This window comes from Sebastes fasciatus, chromosome 20 (assembly GCF_043250625.1).
Source record: "Sebastes fasciatus isolate fSebFas1 chromosome 20, fSebFas1.pri, whole genome shotgun sequence".
NCBI classification, from domain to species: domain Eukaryota; kingdom Metazoa; phylum Chordata; class Actinopteri; order Perciformes; family Sebastidae; genus Sebastes; species Sebastes fasciatus.
In genome coordinates, this window is record NC_133814.1 from 490,151 (window position 1) to 512,549 (window position 22,399).

General features: G+C 42.7%; 2 protein-coding genes and 1 long non-coding RNA gene across 10 annotated transcripts in view; 1 reads left to right on the forward strand and 2 right to left on the reverse strand.

Annotated features, from left to right (window-relative positions):
* The window catches only part of rbfox3a (RNA binding fox-1 homolog 3a), a 417,847-nt gene that overhangs the window by 140,920 nt on the left and 254,528 nt on the right, over positions 1-22,399 (forward strand). For 2 of the 8 annotated variants that reach the window (XM_074620479.1, XM_074620481.1), the window contains exon 1: positions 1,858-2,636. In XM_074620479.1, coding sequence (XP_074476580.1) covers positions 2,454-2,636 — 183 coding nt within the window. In that variant the 5' untranslated portion in view covers positions 1,858-2,453. Of the gene's footprint in view, positions 1-1,857; positions 2,637-22,399 lie in introns of those variants that run through there. The other 6 variants (XM_074620478.1, XM_074620473.1, XM_074620482.1 and 3 more) reach the window with 5 other exon arrangements.
* LOC141758803 (uncharacterized) lies at positions 2,384-21,099 on the reverse strand. Its single transcript, XR_012591948.1, has 3 exons — positions 19,882-21,099; positions 8,583-8,841; positions 2,384-2,745 (listed from the first exon to the last, which is right to left on the reverse strand). It is a non-coding gene; the product is annotated as an uncharacterized LOC141758803 (long non-coding RNA).
* LOC141758799 (uncharacterized) lies at positions 17,741-19,098 on the reverse strand. The gene has a single exon (XM_074620483.1). It carries the CDS (start codon positions 18,867-18,869, stop codon positions 17,874-17,876), a length of 996 nt encoding a protein of 331 aa, XP_074476584.1. The 5' UTR covers positions 18,870-19,098; the 3' UTR covers positions 17,741-17,873.

Below are 22,399 nucleotides of genomic sequence, written 5' to 3' on the forward strand. Positions count from 1 at the left end.
CTACGGAGTATTAGGGCCACATTGAGGGAAAAAACATCTGAAATTTCCAGAATAAAGTCATAATATTACGAGAAAAAAGTCAGAAGTTTACGAGAATAAAGTCAGAAGTTTACGAGAAAAAAGTTGTAATATTAGTTGAATAAAGTCATAACTTTGCGAGAAAAAAAGAAAATAACACGGAAAATTACTACTTTATAATATTATGACTTTATTCTCATAATTTTAAGACTTTTTTCTTGTAAACCTATGACTTTATTCTCGTAATATCATGACTTTATTCTAGAAATCTCAGATTTATGTGGCCCTAATACCGTCGTATCATAGACCTACAACAATGATAAATAAAGTTGAAAATTTAAACAAAAAAACAGTTATTCATTTCCACAATTTTTTTTAAAAATCCACAGGGAGCCACTGGAGAGGAGCTAAAGAGACGCTTGTGGCTCCGGATCCGCAGGTTGCTGACCCCTGGTATAGCCCAATATCACTAATCACAAATTTGCCTCAGGGGGCTTTTCAATCTGTACAGGATACGACACCCTCTGTCCTTTACAGTACGACCCTCACATTGGATGAGGAAAAACCTTTTAACAAGGAAAAAATGGAAGAAACCTCAGGAAGAGCAACAGAGGAGGGATCCCTCATCAAGGACGGACAGACGTGCAATAGATGTCTGTACAGAGGAACAACATAATGAAAATACAACATAGACAATCCATATGAAAAAAAAAAAACTTGATACATATAATGTGAACATACAGTATATGAAGAGATGGATCCAGAAGGATGTCAAGCAGCTTCCAGGCGTTGCCAAATAGAGCCAGAGCAACACGACCTCCTCTCCACCAGGGAGAAGAGCAGAGGGCCAAGAACAGAGCCCTGAGGTACGTCATATTTCACCTCAGAGAGGGGCACTGTTCTTTCCTATAGATAAGATTGTAAACATGCGAGAACAAAGCCAGAGATGCCAAATTTGTTCTCCAATCGGTCAAGAAGTATACAATGATCAATAGTGTCAAAAGCTGCACTGAGATCCAGTAGTAAAAGTACCGAGGTGGTATCTGAATCCATGTTTAGGAGCAAATCATCACTTAAGTAAGAGCATTTTCGGTGGAGTGGCAGGCCCTGAAAGCAGACTGAAAGGGTTCGAAAAGGTCACTAAATAATATATGGTCTGAAAGTTGTTGAGACACCACTCTTTCTATTATTTTAGAAAAGAATGGAAGGTTTGAGACTGATCGATAATTATTCGACAAAGTGTGTTTTTTTAAGTAGAGGTTTAACAACGGCTGTCTTGAAGCTAGTGGGGACAATACCAGTCGTAAGAGACAAATTGACAATATTTAGCATTGTAGGTCCCGGCCATAGCCATAGATCTTTAAAGAGGCAGGTGGTAGGGTAGAAGCGTAAACCAGCTTAGACAATGTTTCGAGACGTTCTCAAAATGTGTGAGGACACTGGGATTCAACGTATGAATTTTGCCCTGCAGGTAATCCAGGCGATTGTTGTCTGTACTGTGTGAACATAACATCTGGTAGCCAAAGCAGCAGTACTTTCCATGATAAGGTCTCTAAAGTGCATGGACAATGGACAAGAGAGCTTTTCACATTTTTGGCAAAAACATTTACATTTTCTCATAAGCATTTCAATCCAACTTTATGTTTTGTTTTTTTAAATGATGCCATATGTTCAAATGTTATTCTGACTATTTCCCCACTGTTCTATTCCCACTCTTCATTTCCACCCAGACAGTCACACAACATTTTACCTTATTATTTAACTTAGAGAAGAAACCTTTATTTGTCATAATATATACAGGTGCATACATGAAATTTGACCTCTGCATTTAGGAGCAGTGGGCTGCTGCAAGCGCCCGGGGAGCATCTTGGGGTTTAGTGTCTCGCTCAAGGACACTTCGGCATGCAGTCTGTAGGAGCCGGGGATCGAACCTCACAACTTGTGGTTAAAGGACGACCCGCTCTACCCACTGAGCTACAGCATTTTTTTAATTAATTAATTTAGGTACATAGTTGTATGTGGAGTATAAATGACAGTAGAACACATTTACATACAGATACAGAGGATGAAGCAGCGATGATGTCTAACAACGATGATATTATGGTGAAATAACCAGATGCAGAGGTTTGCATTACACCACTACCCTTTACACACACAAACACACACTGGTGGTATCACACACTGGTGGTATCGTTCATCTGCTGTTAAACTCCCTGATGATGACAATGATCATAATGAGGACAAGGACGAGGTTGGGTCTGAGTGCTGCTAGTAGGAAGTGATGGAGGGAAGGGATGTGGGAATGAAGAAAGAGTAAGCAGAGAGAAGAGAACATGGGAAGGAATTAAGTAAGGAGATTAACTGGTTGTGTTTGCACACTGTTGTAGACACGTGTTTTATTAACAGACTCTCACTGTTTGAAATGTACATACTATATGTATAACGTTTTATCATTTTCATTGACTGTGGTGAAAAAGGACTTGTGTTATCTTGCAGAAACCAAGCCAGGAAGTGGTCTGTGCAAGCCAGGAACCATCGCTCTGTTTGGTAACGTGGTGTCCAACGGGCTGCTCAACGAGCACTTCTGGCACATCGGGTTTCCCCTCGTCACCAGACTGGTCAGTTCCTTCCTTTCTCATTTTCTTCATCTTTGTCTTTTTGCTTTAGCTGCTGGCTTGATTTCTGTAGACATATTTCCATTTCCATTCCAAGTATTACATCAGAAAGCTGTATAGAAATGGCACAATTGTATAAAACTTTCTCAATTGTGTAAAAAAAAGTTTTATGCTTGCTTGAGGTTGTTTTTGCCTTTGTCGAAACAAAGATGCACTAAATAGATTTAAGATTCAAGATTCAACAGTTTTATTTGTCACATACTCATACAGGATGTGCAGTGAAATGTAAAGTGGCAGTGCTCACCAGATTGTGCAAAACAACATCAATTATACAAATATTTTAAAAATCTAGTAAAAATTGTAGGGACAATGGCAATATTTACAGTAAGAGGGGTCTATATACAATATGGAATATAAATATAAGGGAGTGAATAGAATAGTAATGAGTGTGTGTGTATGCTCTGTATGTAGCCCTATGTGTGTGTGTGTGTGTGTGTGTGTGTGTGTGAACGTGTGTGGATAAGGGGGGCAGCATGTGGCACTTGATGGACGCCCTGTGGTCCGACTGCCGGACGGAATCATGCTAATCTGTGATTGGCCAAAACACGTAAAAAGGGAGGACATCCTGAGTCGTTACCAATCAACAATACAGGAATACAAGATTGACATCGCATTGGTCCAATGATGATTTCCGAGTTTCGGCCGGCATCAGCAATCATTATTACATTCTGAATTTCTACAGTGAATAAAAGCTATTAGATACAATATTGGCTCCTCTACTTCTGGCGCCCATGGTGCTAGCTCAGCTACTCCCATTGGTCACACGGTCCCTCAAGATGCTCCTGTATTGTTAATGGTTGATACAAAATTTGTTGGTTTACCCCAGCTCCCCACTAGTCTGTACCCCAGTAGTCCAGTAGTCTATACCCCAGTAGTCCAGTAGTCTATACCCCAGTAGTCCAGTAGTCTATACCCCAGTAGTCCAGTAGTCTATACCCCAGTAGTCTAGTAGTCTTTTCTGTACCCCAGTAGTCCAGTAGTCTGTACCCCAGCTCCCCGGTAGTCTGTACCCCCGTAGTCCAGTAGTTGTTAGGCTGGTGTTGTTAGAGATGTTGAATAGTGTGATGGTATTCTTCAGTGTTCTGGTTGGAGATAATTAAGCGTACACATTGAAGGCTGTGTGTCTGCCTTCAGCTGTTTCTACCTCAGGACCAGCCCTATAAATAATGGATTGGGTTCTAGCATTAACACAAACTAATGCAATATTAGTGGTATTTCAATTAACTTTGAATTAGGCTGTAATCTCTTCCATGTCACTTGCTGATTGTGTGGCTGTTTTATTGAACTGCTGATAAATGTTATATTTGATAGATATCGATGTTGTCTCCCCGTCAGGATACAGCAGAGGATATTTGCTGGCTCAGTCTGATCACTCGCCCGTGAGCCTGTGAGACACACACACACTCACAGATGTGTCTGCGTGCTTATTGCCTCTGATATACAGCTGATTTTGGTTAATGGAGAAATAATTGTTGTCTTTGCTTTTTTTTCTAGATATTATAAATTCAGATAATTCATCACTGTTTGGAAATTGGAAAGCAGTTGTACTATCAAATCCTGACAAGTAGGGTCAGATCAGACGGAAACGTACAAGATTCATTTTTTAATTTTGTGAATATTAAAACTGAGCATACCTACAGCAGCTGACATAATCCAAATGTATTATCAGCTACATTAGCCATGTTTTATTTACAGTGAACACACACACATGCGCACACACACACACACACACACACACACACACACACACACACACAGAGCATTGGAGTGTCATGGCGTGGGAGCTCTATAACAGGGACACCAAAGTTAACAGCTGGCGTCAGTGACTGTAATGCTTCATTCACACAAACCTCGTCATCACATTCTTTATCAAGGAAATGTTCATTTAAACCCTAATGACAGACACAACTATTAACTAATAAACATACAAGTGAATGAATAAATGCAATGATGAATGAGTGAGGAGCAGCGTATAGTGATGGAGTAACTTGTGGGAATAAAGGAGACCATTGTTTTAATGGTGAATAATGTTGCTGTTTCTTTGCTGTCCCAGGCTAAATATTCTCTGTATGAACTGAAATGTATTGATAGTATATTTTTGTACATAGGCGGGAACACAGTCGTGTATGAGCGTGCATGTGTACAGTACCCTCACAACGCCGAATAATATGGCTTTTCTGAAAGTCACAGTGTAATTGGAACACCGACCCAACAAGGGGTTTTGTAAACAGGAAGTTTAAGGAAAGTTGACTCAGTTGTCTGTGGAAGGAATGAAGTCTAATATTTGAAAGCATGACATTTACTTGTAACAGAGTATTTCAGCTGTGTAGTATTGTGACTTCTACCCATGTAAAAGATCTGAATACTTCTTCCACCACTGGAAAACAGTTGTATAAAGCCCTCTTTGTCTCTGGAGAAGCTTTGTCACATCTAAGAAAATAACCCTGATGATGTGGTCGGAGGCTTGGAGACTACAGAAGTCTGTGTCATACAGTGGGGACATGGACACGCAGGGAGGGTGTAAGAACGCTACAGTCCCAAGTTGCATGAAGAGAAATGCAGGAGCCGGTCTCTCAGCTTATCCCGCCTCCAATTTGACTATTCTTTTAATTTATTATTTCATTGATTTATCTTTTATATGTTTCTTGAGACCCCCTAAACTTTACAGGAGTGAAGTGCTAAATCACTGGAGAATTCTTTTCAAAAATGAAAGTCAAATATAGAGTACATTATGTAAAATCCACATCCTGCCTCCAAGTTGCTATAAAACTCCAGTCTGTTACCTCCATGACCCAGTGGTTACACTGTATTGTAGGAGTCAGAAGCTTTTTTAAAACATTGATATTATTCTGGAGGCTATAAAACATGATAGAAAACATACTGCAACTTGCTCATATACGTGCATATTGCGAGGGCGCGTCAGGAAACCACAAGGTGGCAGCGTCATCACGGTAAACAGTTACTGCCTGTTAATGGCGATTTGAAGGGCCACTGAGTTTATTGTGCACCCTGAACTGACAGCCCATTCTCATTACCAGGGTGTCAAGTAGCCCTACCGAAGCTTTGTGACTGCCGTCGGCGTTCGATACCGCTGCACAAGGCACCCTTTAGCGCTGGTAGGAGACAATATAAACCCATCCGCAGCAACAGTAAACGCTCAGAGAAAGTGATGTGGTGACGTAGTTTAAAGAGCGTCATTTTCACTGTAGAAACGTATGTAGTATGTATGTTCAACCATGTAGTTTTTTACTAAACCTAACAAGGTGGTTTTGTTGCCTGAACCTAAGCAAGTGTTTTTGTTTAACTCACAACATCAAGGATGCCACTGAAAAGTGACGCTGAGGGGTCTGACACAGCGTCAGTAGCCTATTTGACGAGGTGGGATGAGAACATGTTGGAACTGATGATGTAGGTAACCGAGTATTGAATAATCGTACTAGTTCCAAAGAAACGCACTACAGTACTCAGATTATTTTTTTGTTGTAACGAGGAATGTGTTAGTTTGCAATTCAAGTAATCAGATATTTATTTACGTTTTCAAATAAGTAATCCGTTACAAAAACATCACAGTGAAATACATGTGGGGTATAAGCGTCTGTCAGCTGCAATGAACTCTAATTTTAATTTGGAGCAGAAGCTGCATACGTCACACGCCACCATATTTTCAGCATGAAAACCGCTATAATTGTGCGGTGGTATCAAACGCCGACGGCCATGATAAAGCCTCGGTATTTGAAGCCCTGGGAATGAGGACGGGCTGCCACAACACTGGTGTGTAGGAAGGCACACCGAGGAGGAGAACCATGCCAACTCTTAAACAGCAACAGCTTTCAACTGTCACTCCGAGGGAAATGAAGGAGCTTGTAGCTGGTTGGAGGAGATGCTACCAATATCAACTGAAGAGTCTCCATTTATCCATAAGATGGTTGATAAAATCCCTATGATGCGTAACATGGAGGGAGCTATGCCTGACAGCTAGCTACCCTGATATAATAAATGCTAAATGGACTTGTATTTATACATCTCCTTGCTAATCATCTGACCACTCAAAGCTCTTTACACTACATGTCAGCATTCACCCATTCACACACACATTCATACACTGATGGCAGAGGCTGCCATGCAAGGAGCCAACCTGCCCATCAGGATCTGATCTAAAGACTCATTCACACACCGATGGCTCAGCCTTCAGGAGCAGTTTGGGGTTCAGTGTCTTGCTCAAGAACACTTCGACGTGACCGGAGGAGCCGGGGATCGAACCAGCAACCTTCCGATTGGTGGGCAACCTGCTCTACCTATTGTCTACCTACCTACCTACCTACCTACCTACCTACCTACCTACCTACCTGTCTACCTACCTACCAACTGTCTAGCTACCTACTTATCTACCTACCTACCTGTCTACCTACCTACCTGCCTGTCTACCTACCTACCTGCCTGTCTACTGTCTACCTACCTACCTGCCTGTCTACTGTCTACCTACATACCTGTCTACCTACCTACCTGTCTGTCTACCTACCTGCCTGTCTGTCTACCTAACTGCCTGTCTACCTACCTGTCTACCTACCTAACTGTCTGTCTACCTAACTGCCTGTCTACCTACCTGTCTACCACCTACCTGTCTACCTACCTACCTCCTGTCTACCTACCTACCTGTCCATCTACCTGCCTGTCTACCTACCTACCTGTCCATATACCTGCCTGTCTACTGTCTACCTACCTGCTTGTCTACCTACCTACCTGTCTACTGTCTACCTACCTACCTGTCTACCTACCTACCTACCTGTCAACCTACCTACCTACCTGTCTACCTACCTGTCTACCTACCTACCTGTCTACCTACCTGTCTACCTACCTAACTACCTACCTACCTGTCTACCTACCTACTTGTCAACCTACCTACCTACCTGTCTACCTACCTGTCTACCTACCTACCTGTCTACCTACCTGTCTACCTACCTAACTACCTACCTACCTGTCTACCTACCTGTCTTCTGTCTACCTACCTACCTACCTGTCTACCTACCTGTGTACCTACCTACCTACTTACCTACCTGTCTACCTATCTACTTGTCTACCTACCTGACTACCTACCTACCTGTCTACCTGTCTACCTGTCTACCTACCTGTGTACCTACCTACCTACCTACTTGTCTACTTGTCTACCTACCTACCTACCTATCTAAATACCTACCTACCTACCTACCTACTTGTCTACTTGTCTACCTACCTGTCTACCTAACTGTCTACCTACCTGTCTACCTACCTAATGTTAGTGTTGGGGGAGTTTCTTTGGCGGGAGGCCTGAAGGGACGGACTGTCAGTGTGGATGACTTGGTGACTCTCTCTCTACATTGAGGGAGCTAGTTAGTAGCTAGTTAGCAGCTAGTTAGCAGCTAGTTAGCAGCTAGTGTTGCTAGCTACTTTCACTGGAGAAGAGGTTTTAGGGTTTTTAGGTTGGATATTTGTTTTAAACATGTGCTCTTGCTAGTTTGCTAGCATCACCAACGTGGTCTCTGAAGCGTGGTCTTCAGGTGTTTTTACTAAGATGATTGTTCTACAGGGGATAGGCCTACTAACAGATCACAGCAAGTAGTGTTGGCTAGATAAAGTCAACACACTGTCAATCATCAGATGATGATTACAAGAATACTCTCATTCAGGGTGATTATCCATAGGGTTAAATAGCAGGACATCAATCATATGCAGGAAATAAATGATATGATGTTAGTCAAATGAATGACTGAGGATGGATATAAATATTGACCTAGTAATATTTACCGGACTGTGAGAGTCTTTGTGTACAGAACTTAATCTCATCATGCTCTCCCTTTCATGTCCTTGCCACCATCTTAATTATTAAAGGCTACATGTAGTGCTCTCACTTACCTTTCCCTGACTGTTAGCAACATTTCTCCACTTTTCTTCCCTTCCATTAGCAGGCGGAAGGTACGTGTGGGGTTTACAGAGTGTCTGAGTGCTGTACAGAAGACTTCTCTGGCTTGGCTGCTGGTCATCTCTTCCACCAGTTTAACTATGCAGAGGCAACACAAGGCTGCAGCAAAGCCTCGGGCAGCGTGCTCACATCCCTCTGCTTAAAGGAATCCCCTCTTCTCCAGCACCTCATCTCAATGTGCACGGACAACTACTGGACATCTGCAATGAAAAATCCAAATGAGAAAATTGAAAGTGCTTAAAAAATGTTCCTTTTTAAAGTTAGTAGAATTGAAGCAGATGAGCAGGATAGCACAAGCTGAATTTCCTTTACCTCTCATATCCTTTGAGTGAATGAATGAATTAGCTTTCATAGATAGACATCTCAGGAGTAGAGCGTTAATATGGGTGGTAAAGTTGAGGAAATTCAAGTGATTTTTTGATTGTTTGTTGAGGAAAACAATGAAATTGATTTATAGCTGTATACTGATTAGTATGTAGAGACTGTTCCCCAAGATAAGTTAAGGCCCTCCCAAGAACAGCCACTGTCCAATCCTACGTTAGCAACCGTAACTAGGCGCAGGAGGCCTGTCGAGCTTTGTGCGGTGTGTGTGGAACCTGCAAGTCCCACAGCAGATCCCCTCAAAGTTTGTCAGATGTCAGATATGAATGAAACAGTGTGGAAGACCTCAGTCACAGCTGAATCCATCCAAGATCAAATAAAACTCCTTCGTTTGCTCCACGGTAAGGTGCTAATACCGTTAGCTAGCTTAGCAAGTTAGCAAACGAAGACAGTTGAATATTAGTTATTAGCGTTAGTTTGTGAGATGCAGTGTAGTCCACATGTGCAAGAAGTATCCTGGTGCACTTTAAACAAATGGAAAAGTAGGATAATTTAGTTTTATATTAGATAATGAGAAGAGTCGTAACTAAACATTAACTTAGTAACCCCTTAACACTCTGACGGCCGCTGTTCTGTCTTTCAGAGGTTGTTGCGGGCTGAGTTTTCAAGCTAGAGTGAAGATACTGTCATATGGAATCCATCGGTACCAAACATGTCATGCTAGCTTGTCGGTAAAAGAACACTAAATAACTAACTAATAGATTTTGGCGAGGTATAACTGGCATGGTGATTTTCAAAGGGGTCCCTTGACCTCTGACCTCCAGATATGTGAATGGAAATGGGTTTTATGCGTTTTATAGTCTCCCCTTTACAGACGTCGGTTTTGGGCCTAAATCTATCAAACTTTACACATTTCATCGCCAGATCATAAAACAGATGTATTTTTCAACAGAGACTTGTTATGCTTTTTACACAAATGACATCATCCTGCGTCCCATTGTGTCAACAGAACCATGAAATCAGACAATGATGTGTTTCTTTCTAAAGCGCACTTTCAAAACACGTATTTTGTAATCTTATTTGGAGGACTTGAATTTGAACCTACAACCATCCCAAAACAAATCAGCACCATTATGCCAATTACATTTTTGGGGCAAGAATATTGACTCATCATAAAATGAACTTCTCAATATTTCAGTTCTAAAGGCATCTATAGCATGTGTGATAAAAGCCATCCTGGATGTTCATTGCAAGATGAGTCGCAATCTGCTTCAGACTCAATAAAGAGAAGAGAAGAGAGGTCACTTCTGTCAGCTCACAGACGTTCGACTTATCTCATCTCTAAAGGTGCGTTCACACCTGTAGACTGGTTCATTTGGTTCGGATCAGAAATATATATGTTGCATTTAAATTGGGTTCTTTGGTGTCACAAATAAATAAGTGATTATAAGCATTAGTAGTACAGCGTGTTATTAGACTGCAAATGTTCTGAAGTTAGACTAAAATGATTCGGGGTCACACACTTTTTAATGGACTTAATGAACTGACAAGCTACATGGAGTCGGATACAAGCACAGCCGTTTTAACAGCTTTTGACCTATTAATCAGGGAAAATACCCATCACCATGGTTACCCATATAAATTATATACATGGCCTTATGCAGATCGAGTATAAGATTGCTTCCTGAACAGATTTCACAATCACCAGATGGATTCATTAGTAGTTTACCTTTCCAAATCCTGCTAAACTCACATACTGTATCTGCTATCATAAAACCCTGTGATTGGTTGGTTTGCTTTCACACAACAAACCAACCAAAAGATCCAAGTCAGCTCCGAAGTGGTTCGGTTGTTTAGAACCGTACTAACTGGTCAAACGGACCCGAGTTGGTTTAACCGAATCAAACAGGTGAGGTGTTGGGCACGCTAAGGGTACAAGTTATTAATGGAGTTTCCTGGGACAAAGGCAGGTCTGACAAAGTCCGGCCACCTCCTCCGCATGTTAAAAAATAAATAAATAAATAGTAATTATTATTATAATAAACCATAAAAGTGACTACATTTATATTTACAAACATGGCTCCTAAATTACTGACACCATTAGAATTGTGTCTCATAGTAACAGTGTGCACGGGCCTCAATCCATCTTTTCTGCATGGTCTCCTTCATTTCATCGTGTGCCTTGAACAAATTCCTTCCCTCCTTTTTCTTATGCTCTGTCCCACAGAGCCGCCAGTACTGTTCCCAGATATTCCCAGCTAGAGGAAAAGAGAGACGAGGGGAATGCCAATATGTGCCCACTAACACACCAAAAGGACGCCTGTTATTAAGATACAACACATACCGGCACAGATGCACAATAAACCTGCTTTTTCTCTTCTGGAGAGGGAAGAGTAAACGGTAGTGGAGCCAAAGCAGCCTGCTGAGTTAGTCCAGGTGAGAGATTGCTCGGTGTGCCTGGCAGCAGACAGCGAGTCAATGAGAAGAGCTCCGGCAGGAGGACTGAGATCAGCTGGAGCTGGCAACACTGCTCTCTGAAGGCGTGATAGAGGGCTGCTGACAGCACTGGAACCCAGACTGTAAGCACCAGACTGAGGGGGCTCATCCAGGACACTTTCAATGTGTGTGTGTGTGTGTGTGTGTGTGTGTGTGTGTGTGTGTGTGTGTGTGTGTGCGCGCACCTTGCTGCATTCCAAAACTCACAGTGAAATATTCCCAGCCCGTAGGTTGTAATTATCTACTGGATTACCATGGCTGGTTTGGATTGTAATGGATGGAGTATAGTGGATGAAGATGTGTGCAGTACAGAGCTACAGAGAGTATTCGGAGACATTTCAGCAAACTAAAGGATGTGTTTGTTTGGATCCTCATTACATGCCGTATCACAGCAGCTCCATAAGACGATCCACTTTGACAGGACAAATCCAAACTGCTTTCACACAACTCACAATTCCATAACGACAATACAACACACTCATACTGACATTCACTTAATGATTTAGAACATGATATCCATATCATACACACACTATAACATTACATAGGCTACAACACAAGAAGACACACAGAGACATGCTCTGGGAACATAAATGGCACTATAGTAGTCCTCACTACCACAATGACAGAAATGTTCAGCTTTATCTTAACAGTTCGGACACACCAGGAACGTCAGGAGCGCGTGGCGGCTGCGTGACCTGTTGTTTTTTATTTCGCCGTCCGTGTTAACAGGTTAGAGCAGGCACACTGCCCGCGTGAGACGCGCATCTCACGCACGTCACATGCGCGTCTCAGCTGCGTCTCTTCTAGAGAATAGAGGTCTCGCCTATTTTTGACGTGTGCCACGTGCGTCTCACAGCAGCAACGAACAGTGAAAGTGATCTATTGACTGTATATTAACATCATATCAGCTACATTACTACAGTTTCTATGTCTATCTGTAGAATATGTTATGGAGATGAAAAAAGTAAAAACGTATTTTTAAATCAACACTTTTTTCTGTGGACAGAATTCCTTCATTTGTTAACACGAGGCTTTTATTCTGAAATATGTGTCGGACAGTGTTCTAGAACATGAATGAATATAGTACGTATATTTACAAATTACCACACGTTTCTTAACCTTTCTCGGTCTAAAATAAATATAAATTATATTTATAATGAAATGAAGGCAAACTCTATGTAGAAAAAAAGGGCTGACAGCAGCAGAAACGCAGCAGACACGCAGCAGACACGCAGCTGAAATGCAGCTTGTGTGAACGCTCGACGCGTGTATCACGCAGCCACCACGCAACGCTGTCACCACACAACGCAGCCGCCATATTTTTAGTAATAGAGCCTAACAGTCTCTTTTCTCTGACGTGGACTTTACCAAAGCAAATATTTTGGAATTGAGATCACCATGTTATCATGGTAAATGGACTTGTATTTATATAGCTCCTTTCTAGTCTTCCGACCACTCAGAGCTCTTTACAGTACATCAAATCAAATCAAATCAATTTATTTTTGTATAGCGTCAAATCACAACAGAAGTTATCTCAAGACGCTTTATATATAGAGCAGGTCTATGACCGTACACCATAGTTTAGAGACCCAACAGGATCCACCAAGCGCACTGTGGCCAGGAAAAACTCCCCGATTACTGGGAAGAAACCTGGAGCAGAACCGGGCGCAGGGCGGGCGGCCATCTGCCGAGACCGGCTGGGGGGATAGATAGATAGAGAGAGAGTGAGAGAGAGAGAGAGAGAGAGAGAGAGAGAGAGAGAGATAGAGAGAGAGAGATAGAGAAGCAGCCACAATAGCAGTCTAGCAGCTGTAATAGCTAATACAAGTAGGACTGATAACACAAATGGTGGATGGAAAGAGTGATAATACAACTATCGGAAAGCCAGCACTGTCCAGCATCTCTCCTCAGTACGTCCATGTGTATTGGTGTGGGACGTCCCTGCGATCGATGCCCGTGCGTTGGTTCCTGCAGCATCAGCATGCTTGCTGGGAGCTCTTGATGTCTTTGGCAGTGATTGAGAAGTGTTATTCTCCAGGCTGCCACATTGTCACTAGGTGTTGGAAATCCCTCGTTAGCATTGGTAGTCCCTCGTACAGACGTAGTTAATTAGGGATGGTAGCAGTTGGTGTCAAGCAGGCACCGACGCGGCAGCAGATGCAGCCACAATACCGGAGACCACCAAGATCCAGGTGAAACCCTGCTCCAAGTGTACCCATGCTCCAGGTATAACCTCGCTCCCGGTGTGATCCCGCTCCAGGTATGACCTCGCTCCAGGTGTGACCCCGCTCCACGGTTAGCTGCGAGACAAGGAGGCACAAGGACTCCCGGGAAGGAATGAAGTTAGTAACAACATGGACATGGGACATGAGTATATACAGAAGGAGAGGGGAGCTCAGTGTGTCATAGGAAGTTCCTTATGACAGTGTGTCATAGGAAGTCCCCTGGCAGTCTATGCCTATAGCAGCTTAAGTATAAGCGTTATCAAAGAGGAAAGTCTTTAGCCTACTCTTAAATGTAGAGACGGTGTCTGCCTCCCGGACTGAAACTGGGAGCTGGTTCCAGAGAAGAGGAGCTTGATAGCTGAAGGCTACTTTTGGAGACTCTAGGAACCTCAAGTAACCCTGCATTCTGTGAGCGCAGTGCTCTAGTGGGGTAGTAGGGTACTATGAGCTCTTTAAGATATGATGGGGCCTGACCGTTTAGCGCTTTGTAGGTGAGGAGGACGATTTTAAAATCGATAAATAGAATTGGTCCAAGTACAGAACCCTGTGGAACTCCGTGACTAACTTTGGCGTGCATGGAGGACTCATCGTTGACATGTACAAACTGAGATCGATCTGATAAATAGGACTTAAACCAACTTAGTGCAGTTCCTTTAATGCCAATTAAATGTTCCAGTCTTTGTAATAGGATGTGATGGTCAATGGTGTCGAAAGCAGCACTGAGATCTAGCAAGACAAGTACAGAGACAAGTCCTTTGTCCGATGCCATTAGAAGGTCATTTGTAATTTTCACTAGTGCTGTCTCTGTGCTATGGTGCACTCTAAATCCTGACTGATAATCTTCGAATAAATGATTGTTCTGTAGAAAGTCACACAGCTGACTGGCAACTACTTTCTCGAGTATTTTGGAGGTAAAGGGAAGGTTAGATATAGGTCTATAGTTGGCTAGGACCTCTGGATCAAGAGTGGGCTTTTTAAGAAGAGGTTTAATTACAGCTACTTTAAAGGACTGTGGTACATAGCCTGTTAGTAAAGACACATTGATCATATCCAGTAAAGAGGTGCTAACTAGAGGTAAAATTCCTTTAAGCAGTCTAGTTGGAATAGGGTCTAGGAGACAGGTAGATGATTTAGATGAGGAGATCAGTGAGGTTAATTTGTGGAGATCGATAGGAGAAAAGCAGTCTAAATATATATCAGGTTGTACAGCTGTTTCTAAGGTTCCTAAGTTTGAGGATAAATTGGTACCAGTTGAAGGTAGGAGGTGATTAATTTTGTCTCTAATAGTTATGATTTTATCATTAAAGAAACTCATGAAATCACTACTACTGAGGGTTGTAGGAATACATGGCTCAATAGAGCTGTGACTTTCTGTCAGCCTGGCTACAGTGCTGAATAGAAACCTAGGGTTGTTCTTATTTTTCTCTATTAATGATGAGTAATGGGCTGCTCTGGCATCACAGAGAGCCTTCCTATATGTTTTAAGACTATCTTGCCAGACTAAATGAGATTCTTCCTGTTTGGTGGAACGCCATATCCTTTCCAGTTTCCTCGATGCTTGCTTTAATTTGCGTGTTTGAGGGTTATACCATGGAGCTGACTTCCTTTGTTTTACTAACTTCTTTTTTAGAGGGGCAACAGAATCAAGTGTGACTCGCAGTGAGTCTGTAGCACTATCTACAAGATGATCAATTTGGGTAGGGCTAAAATTAACATACGAGTCCTCTGTTATATTGAGACATGGTATTGAATTTAATGCTGATGGAATCGCTTCCTTAAAGGTCACCTATTATGCAAAATGCACTTTTCCATGTCTTTTGAACATCAATATCTGTCCCCAGTGTGTCTACAGGCCACCATAGTATCATAAAAGACCATCCTCTCTCTTTTTCTCCTCCTCCGTTTGTCCGGAAATGGGTGCAGAAAAAAAAATCGCTTTTTTTCCTTCTCTTCTGACGTCATTAGAGAAATGCAAGCCATGTAAGGGTTTCCTGGTCGAACCAGAGAGAACCTTCAGTAGCTGACCCCGCCCCACAGCCCGTCACTGTCTCTCCTCCTCAACCTAACTTGAGCAAAGTCTGCAAGAACCAGCAGAACAGGCTTCATGTACTCCCATCATCTAAATATAACATGTTCTTTCACAAAGGCTTTATGTAATTACACTGTTTAAACAGATGATATTTATATATTATATATATTTGATGTCATGCATGTAGCAGAGTACAGGTAGTAAATAGTGACTTGTAAGCAACACAACACATTTCTGTTTCACAGTCAAACTTTATTTGAGTTGACAGATGACAATATTAATTATTCACAGCATTTGTAATCATCTCACCTGTTAGTTATGTTGACATGGTACAGGAGAAAGTCTTTCAGCTCTGGTAAACTATGGTAAGCTAAGCTCCGGTGGTCTGTAGTCATGGTAACACAGAGACAGCTACTATTGTAAATAATATACCATTACTCTGATCTTCCATACATTTATCTTTTAGCAGAAATAATGAACTGACTACTGTTTCACATCTTCTATTTTCCACCCTGATGGTCGCTGTGTTTACACACCGTCTCATAGCGGTAGCATGTAGCTCTGTATCTCCCATCTGCTTTCAGCTGTCTGCTCTCCTCTGGGATGATTCTGTCGGTCATTTCTCACAGATGGATCTGTAAAGACAGACGTAAAACAGAGTGTATGTTTACGGTTTACAGAGTTGATGCATGAGGTAAACACTGAGTTAACTAACAGAGCTATAAATAGTATTATTTACCTGAGAGAAACCGTCAGGAAAACCTGGAATCTGGACCGCAGATGTTCATCATGTGTCGCCGATTTCTGATCAGATTCCTCCGGTAACGTGCGCTGGGTGAAGTTTCTGGTTTATAAACTTTAAAGTGGTTTATAAACTTTATTCTAGCTGCCTCTCCCTCCACTCCTCTCTCTCCACTCCTCTCTCTCTCCAGAGCTTCTCCGGGAGGGAGGGGGAGGGTGACGCTGTTGTTGTTGAGGAAGTTTGATTGACAGAAAACGCTGACCAATCAGAGCAGAGTGGGAGGAGACAGGCTGTGAATCAGTGGTTTTCAGACAGAGGCTGAATTAGGCTCTGAGGCAGGCAGACTCAGGCTGCAGTATGAGAAGAATAAAGGTTTTTTTGAACATTGCAGCATGTAAACATGTTCTAGTGCAACATTAAAATACATCTATGAACCTGGAAATGAGCATAATATGTGACCTTTAAATTTAGCTACAACACTATCGGATAGACATCTAGTGTACACACTTTTATCTGATGGTGTATAGTCTAGTAATAAGAATTCAAAAGTGATTAAATAATGGTCTGATAAAAGAGAGTTCTGTGGAAAAACAATTAAATGTTCAATTTCAACGCCATATGACATAACAAGGTCGAGGGTGTGGTTAATGCGGTGAGTGGGTTTATGCACGTTCTGCGAGAAACCAATTGAATCTAATAAAGAGATAAACGCAGTACTGAGGCTATCATTATCAACGTCCACATGAATATTAAAATCACCTACTATAATGACTTTATCTGTTTTCAGGACTAAGTTTGATAGAAACTCTGAGAATTCAGATAGAAATTCAGAATATGGGCCTGGAGCGCGGTACACTATAACAAATAAAATTGGCTGTAGTGCTTTCCAGGTTGGGTGTGAAAGACTAAGAACAAGGCTTTCAAATGAGTTATAATTTAGTTTAGTTTTAGGGTTTATTAATAGGCTTGAGTCGAAGATGGCTGCAACTCCACCTCCTCGGCCGGTGTCTCGAGGAATGTGAGTATTAATATGACTCGGGGGAGTGGATTCGTTTAGGCTGACATATTCTTCCTGACACAGCCAGGTTTCGGTAAGACAAAATAAATCAATGTGATTATCTGATATTAAATCATTTACTAGTAGAGCTTTAGATGACAGAGATCTGATATTTAAGAGTCCACATTTAATTCTCCTGTTTTGTTGCTTTATTGCAGTGCTAGTGTTAGATTTTATTAGATTATTATGTTTAGCTCCTCTTCTGTTTACTTTTGATTTCATTAATTTAGGTGGGACAGACACAGTCTCAGTTAGGTTTGGGGTTAAGCTATGGGTGGGTAACTGCTCTAATGGAAGCGCAGAGAAGTGTGTAAGACTACAGCTCTGCGTCCTGGAATGACCCCTGGTTTGTCATGGATTTGTTCCACCAACAATCTTGGTCAGATTTCTGGATAAGAGAGCTGCACCATCCAAAGTAGGATGAATGCCGTCTCTCCTAATCAGACCAGGAATTCCCCAGAAAGGGTTCCAATTGTCAATGAAGCCCACATCGTTTGCTGGACACCACCACGACAGCCAGCTGTGGAATGACTTCATGCGTCTATACATGTCGTCACTGGTCAAATTGGGGAGGGGACCAGAGAAAACTACGGAGTCCGACATTGTTTTTGCATATGCACACACCGATTGGACATTAACTTTAGTGACCTCCGATCGACGTAACCGGGTGTCATTACCACCGACGTGAATAACAATCTTACTGTATTTACGTTTATCCTTAGCCAGCAGTTTCAAAACAGATTCAATGTCGCCCGCTCTGGTCCCCGGGATGCAATTAACTATGGCAGCTGACTTCGCTAACTTCACGTTCCGCAAAATGGAGCTGCCGATAACCAGAGTTGGTTTCTCAGCGGGTGTGTCGCTGAGAGGGGAATATCTGTTTGAAACGTGAAGCGGTTGGTGGTTAACCGTGGGCTTCAGGGTACGACTATGCGTCCTTCGGACAGTCACCCAGCCTCCCGGCTGCTCGGGGGTTGCCGGGGGACGGCTAGCAGAAGCTAAGCTTGGCCGGTCTGCACCGGCTAGGGGCTGGCTAACTACAGAAGAAGCTAAAGCTAAAGTGCAGAACCGGGCTTCTAACTCGCTAACCCTCGCCTCCAATGCAGCAAGTGCACTACACCTAATACATGTACCATTAGCTCTAAAGGAGGCAGAGGAATAACTAAACATAAGACACACAGAGCAGGGTAGAGCAGGAGAAGGAGAGAGAACAGGAGAGCAGGGGAGAGCAGGAGAGGGAGAGAGAACAGGAGAGCAGGGGAGAGCAGGAGAAGGAGAGAGAACAGGAGAGCAGGGGAGAGCAGGAGAAGGAGAGAGAACAGGAGAGCAGGAGAGAGGAGAAGCCATCGCTAACGGCTAAGCTACTGCTAAGCTACTGTTATGCTACGATACGATAGCCCAGCTAGCGTTAGCCGAGCTGAATATGTGTGGTTAAGTCTCTAAAAGGAGTGAGTTGTGAGTGCTTAAGCAGAACTAGTGTAGATATAAATGTAGCGGGTAATTTAGCTGCTGTAATGAAGAGTATATAACTATATTGCCCTGGATGTGCTAGAGCAGCTACAGAACACAGCAGCACACAGAAAGACAGGCAACCGGAAATGAGGCAATACGCTTACCGTAAGCACGTCAGCACGTACATGTCAGCATTCAACCATTCACACACACATTCATCCACTGATGACTGAGGCTACCTGTCCATCAGGATCTCATCTAAAGACTCATTCACACACCGATGGCTCAGCCTTCAGGAACAGTTTGGGGTGTCTTGCTCAAGAACATATCGTCATGTGACCCGGAGCAGCCGGGGATCGAACCAGCGACCTTCCGGTTGGTGAACAACCTGACCTCTGAGCCACAGCCGCCCCATTGTTTTTCTGTTCACATGAGGTATCCAGGAGCTGACTGCATTATGAGCTATTGTCTGAATACATGAAGACAACATGTCCTCAGTAAATCTGTCCCTGTGTATTTTGGGGTCCTGTACTGGGCCAACAAGTCAGTCGGTCAGTGACCCTCAGCGTCTAATACTGACGCTCCCTGTAGCGTCTGTATGACACAACGGGCTTTCCTCTAACTCCAATGTAAACCCATCCGGGTCATTTTTAGATGGTCAGAGACACTGACGTAGTATAAAGAGCGCAGTAGTCTGCTCAGTGTGGGCGGGAGGAGTGGTGGACTGGGCAAACAAACACAGGATTGTCAACCAGGAGACCGCTGAAACATCCAAAACTGATGCTAGAGGGGGACCCAGAGCATCATAGTCTGAAACGTTGGGAATATTTCCCTTGAAGTCTGTGTCACCTCCAGCACACTGAGCATGATGGGATGCACACAGTACTCTACATGTGTGTTGACTGACCTGATGTTGCTCCTCTCCTCCTAGACCCTGACAACAGCCCCCCTACCACCAGTCTGTCCTCTTTTTTGCATTAGCTCACTCACATGCAGAGTTTGGACTAACTTATTCATGACCCAGACCTGAAATAGCATGACGCCCAGATTTGATAGGAAAATGTTCTCTTTTGAATGTTTGTTGCTAGGGGAGAAAGAGAGGAGGCGGCCCGTCTCTGAGCGAAGGAGAGTGAGCGCTGAGGTTGCACACCAGGCATGCATACATGTATGTAAATGGCCTCATTTCAAGCAAGTCTTAAAAACCAATTTCAGCACAAATGGCCGCAGATGAATTGGTATTCATAATCTATTTTAACTATGAATTAGCTCATTATTTTTCTACATTGGTAAATGTCAAACTGGGGACGTTTGCCATACATTGCGCTCCTTCCTATCGTGAAGAGGGTGTGGGCACGGCGCTGTCCACATGGTTTGTGTTGTAAAGCTACCAGCCTTTGTGCCTTAAATCAACTCAGTAGATTCCCCTTTAAACCAGCCCAGGTCACATGACATGTACACATGTATGCAGTGTTGAGGCGATGGTCTTGTTTGTTTAGAATAATTATACCAATGTTTTAAAATGAATGTAATCGAGTCTTATTGATGATGAAATGATACACATAAACTTCTAACCCCCCCCCTCCCCCCTCCTCAAGCACACCCCACTGAAAGTGTTTGATGCAACTTTAATATGGAATCTATACCCCCAATGCAGATCTTAAAGGTCCCATGTCATGCTCATGTTCAGGTTCATACTTGTATTTTGTGTTTCTACTAGAACATGTTTACATGCTGTAATGTTAAAAAAACACTTTATTTTCCTCATACTGTTGGCCTGAATATGCCTGTATCTACCCTCTGTCTGAAACGCTCCATTTTAGCGCATTTCGATGGAATTGCAACAGGATTGTGTTGCTAGGCAACAGCTTGGGTCCATGTTTACTTCCTGTCAGTTGATGACATTCACATACACTGCAACCAGGAATAAACTGGGACACATTTAGAATGTTTATGTTTAAAACTGCATAAAGGGTCTAAATATTGAATATTTGTAACATCACAAATGGACAGAAATCCTGACAGCTTGTTTCAAATACAGAGTTTCTGAATATGGGCTGTGTGTATCTCCCTATGGATTTAGTGTTTCAATACTTTCACAGTATTTATATAGCACTTAAGCCTGTTTTATAATAAAAAAAACATGAAAATCTCACTTTTTATAATATGTCCCCTTTAAAATAAATTCTGCTACATTTGAAGGAGTTAAAAAAATAGCTAAGATGCATAAAGCATCTCTCTGAATCAGCCCTGTAGACGACAGAGTCCACGCTCGTACATGAACACAACACGTATTCTGACTCTCCATCCTGTCTTTTATTTGAGGTGAGGAGACACGGATTGGGATTGCTAATTTAAGGATTATGGTAATTACTGCAAAAGTGGCCTATAGCCTATAAATTATATGGTTATTATTTTATTATTATTATAGTTTTGTGCATCGTATTGTTTTCTCACAGCCTGGTGGAAAATGTTCTGAGGCCTGGTACCGGTCCGGCCCGGTGTTTGGGAACCACTTCTCTGGTAATGATCTGAGGCAGCAGGACGGTGTACGTGGGACTGAGTCAGAATAAAGTCCAGTGTGTGTGTGTTGATGGAGATGGAGATGGAGAACATGTCAGCCAGCGACACAGTGAGGCTCATTCATGGAGCTCTATGTCACAGAGGACGGAGATTTTCATAGTAGATACGTTCACTTTCGGTTTGGGTCTGAACATGGGATTTGTTGACAATGAAAAAATTGAATATCCCTGGGAAAATAATACTTCCACTTCCTCATTCATTTTAAGATGTTAGCACTCAGCTGCCAGGATTGGGAGCAGAAAGACAGCCATGTACTCAACTTTATGCCAGCTGTTCTCATCTGGACCAAGTTCTGTTTTTAACCTGTCCTGAGGGAGAAACTTGGAGTTTAGTTTGACTGGTTAATATTATTTCATTGAAGATGTGAATCTGAAAGGATGTTAGTCATGATGTTAGTATGAGATGATTCAGTCAGCTTCAGTGTTGATGGTCCTGACAGGATGGACGCTCTCCTGACAGGACAGACGCTCTCTTGTCCTTTAAAGCTCTGGAAGACATGAAATGTGTGTTTGAAATTGTGTCTGACTTCAATTGCAGTGTGATACTGAAACAGGGAGACACAGGAGTGGCCCAGTATTCCCAGTATTCCCAGTGTGCCCAGTGTGTGCAGCACAGTAAAGCAGTGAACAGGTTCACGTGGCAACTTGCTTCAGTAGTGTATTGACTGTACTGGTGATGGTGGTGGTGTGTGTGTGTGTGTGTGTGGGGGGGGGGGGGGGGGGGTAATGTGCTGAGGCAGGCTTCAACATCTAACCCTCACCCACCTCTCTCTCCCTCTGCCTGTCTGTCGCCCAGCCACATAACGTGCACACACACACACACGCACACACACACACACACACACA

Coding starts and splice junctions, on each gene's coding strand:
- LOC141758799 (XM_074620483.1), bottom strand. CDS start 18,869: ATGGCTTCTCCTCTCTCCTGCTCTCCTGTTCTCTCTCCTTCTCCTGCT.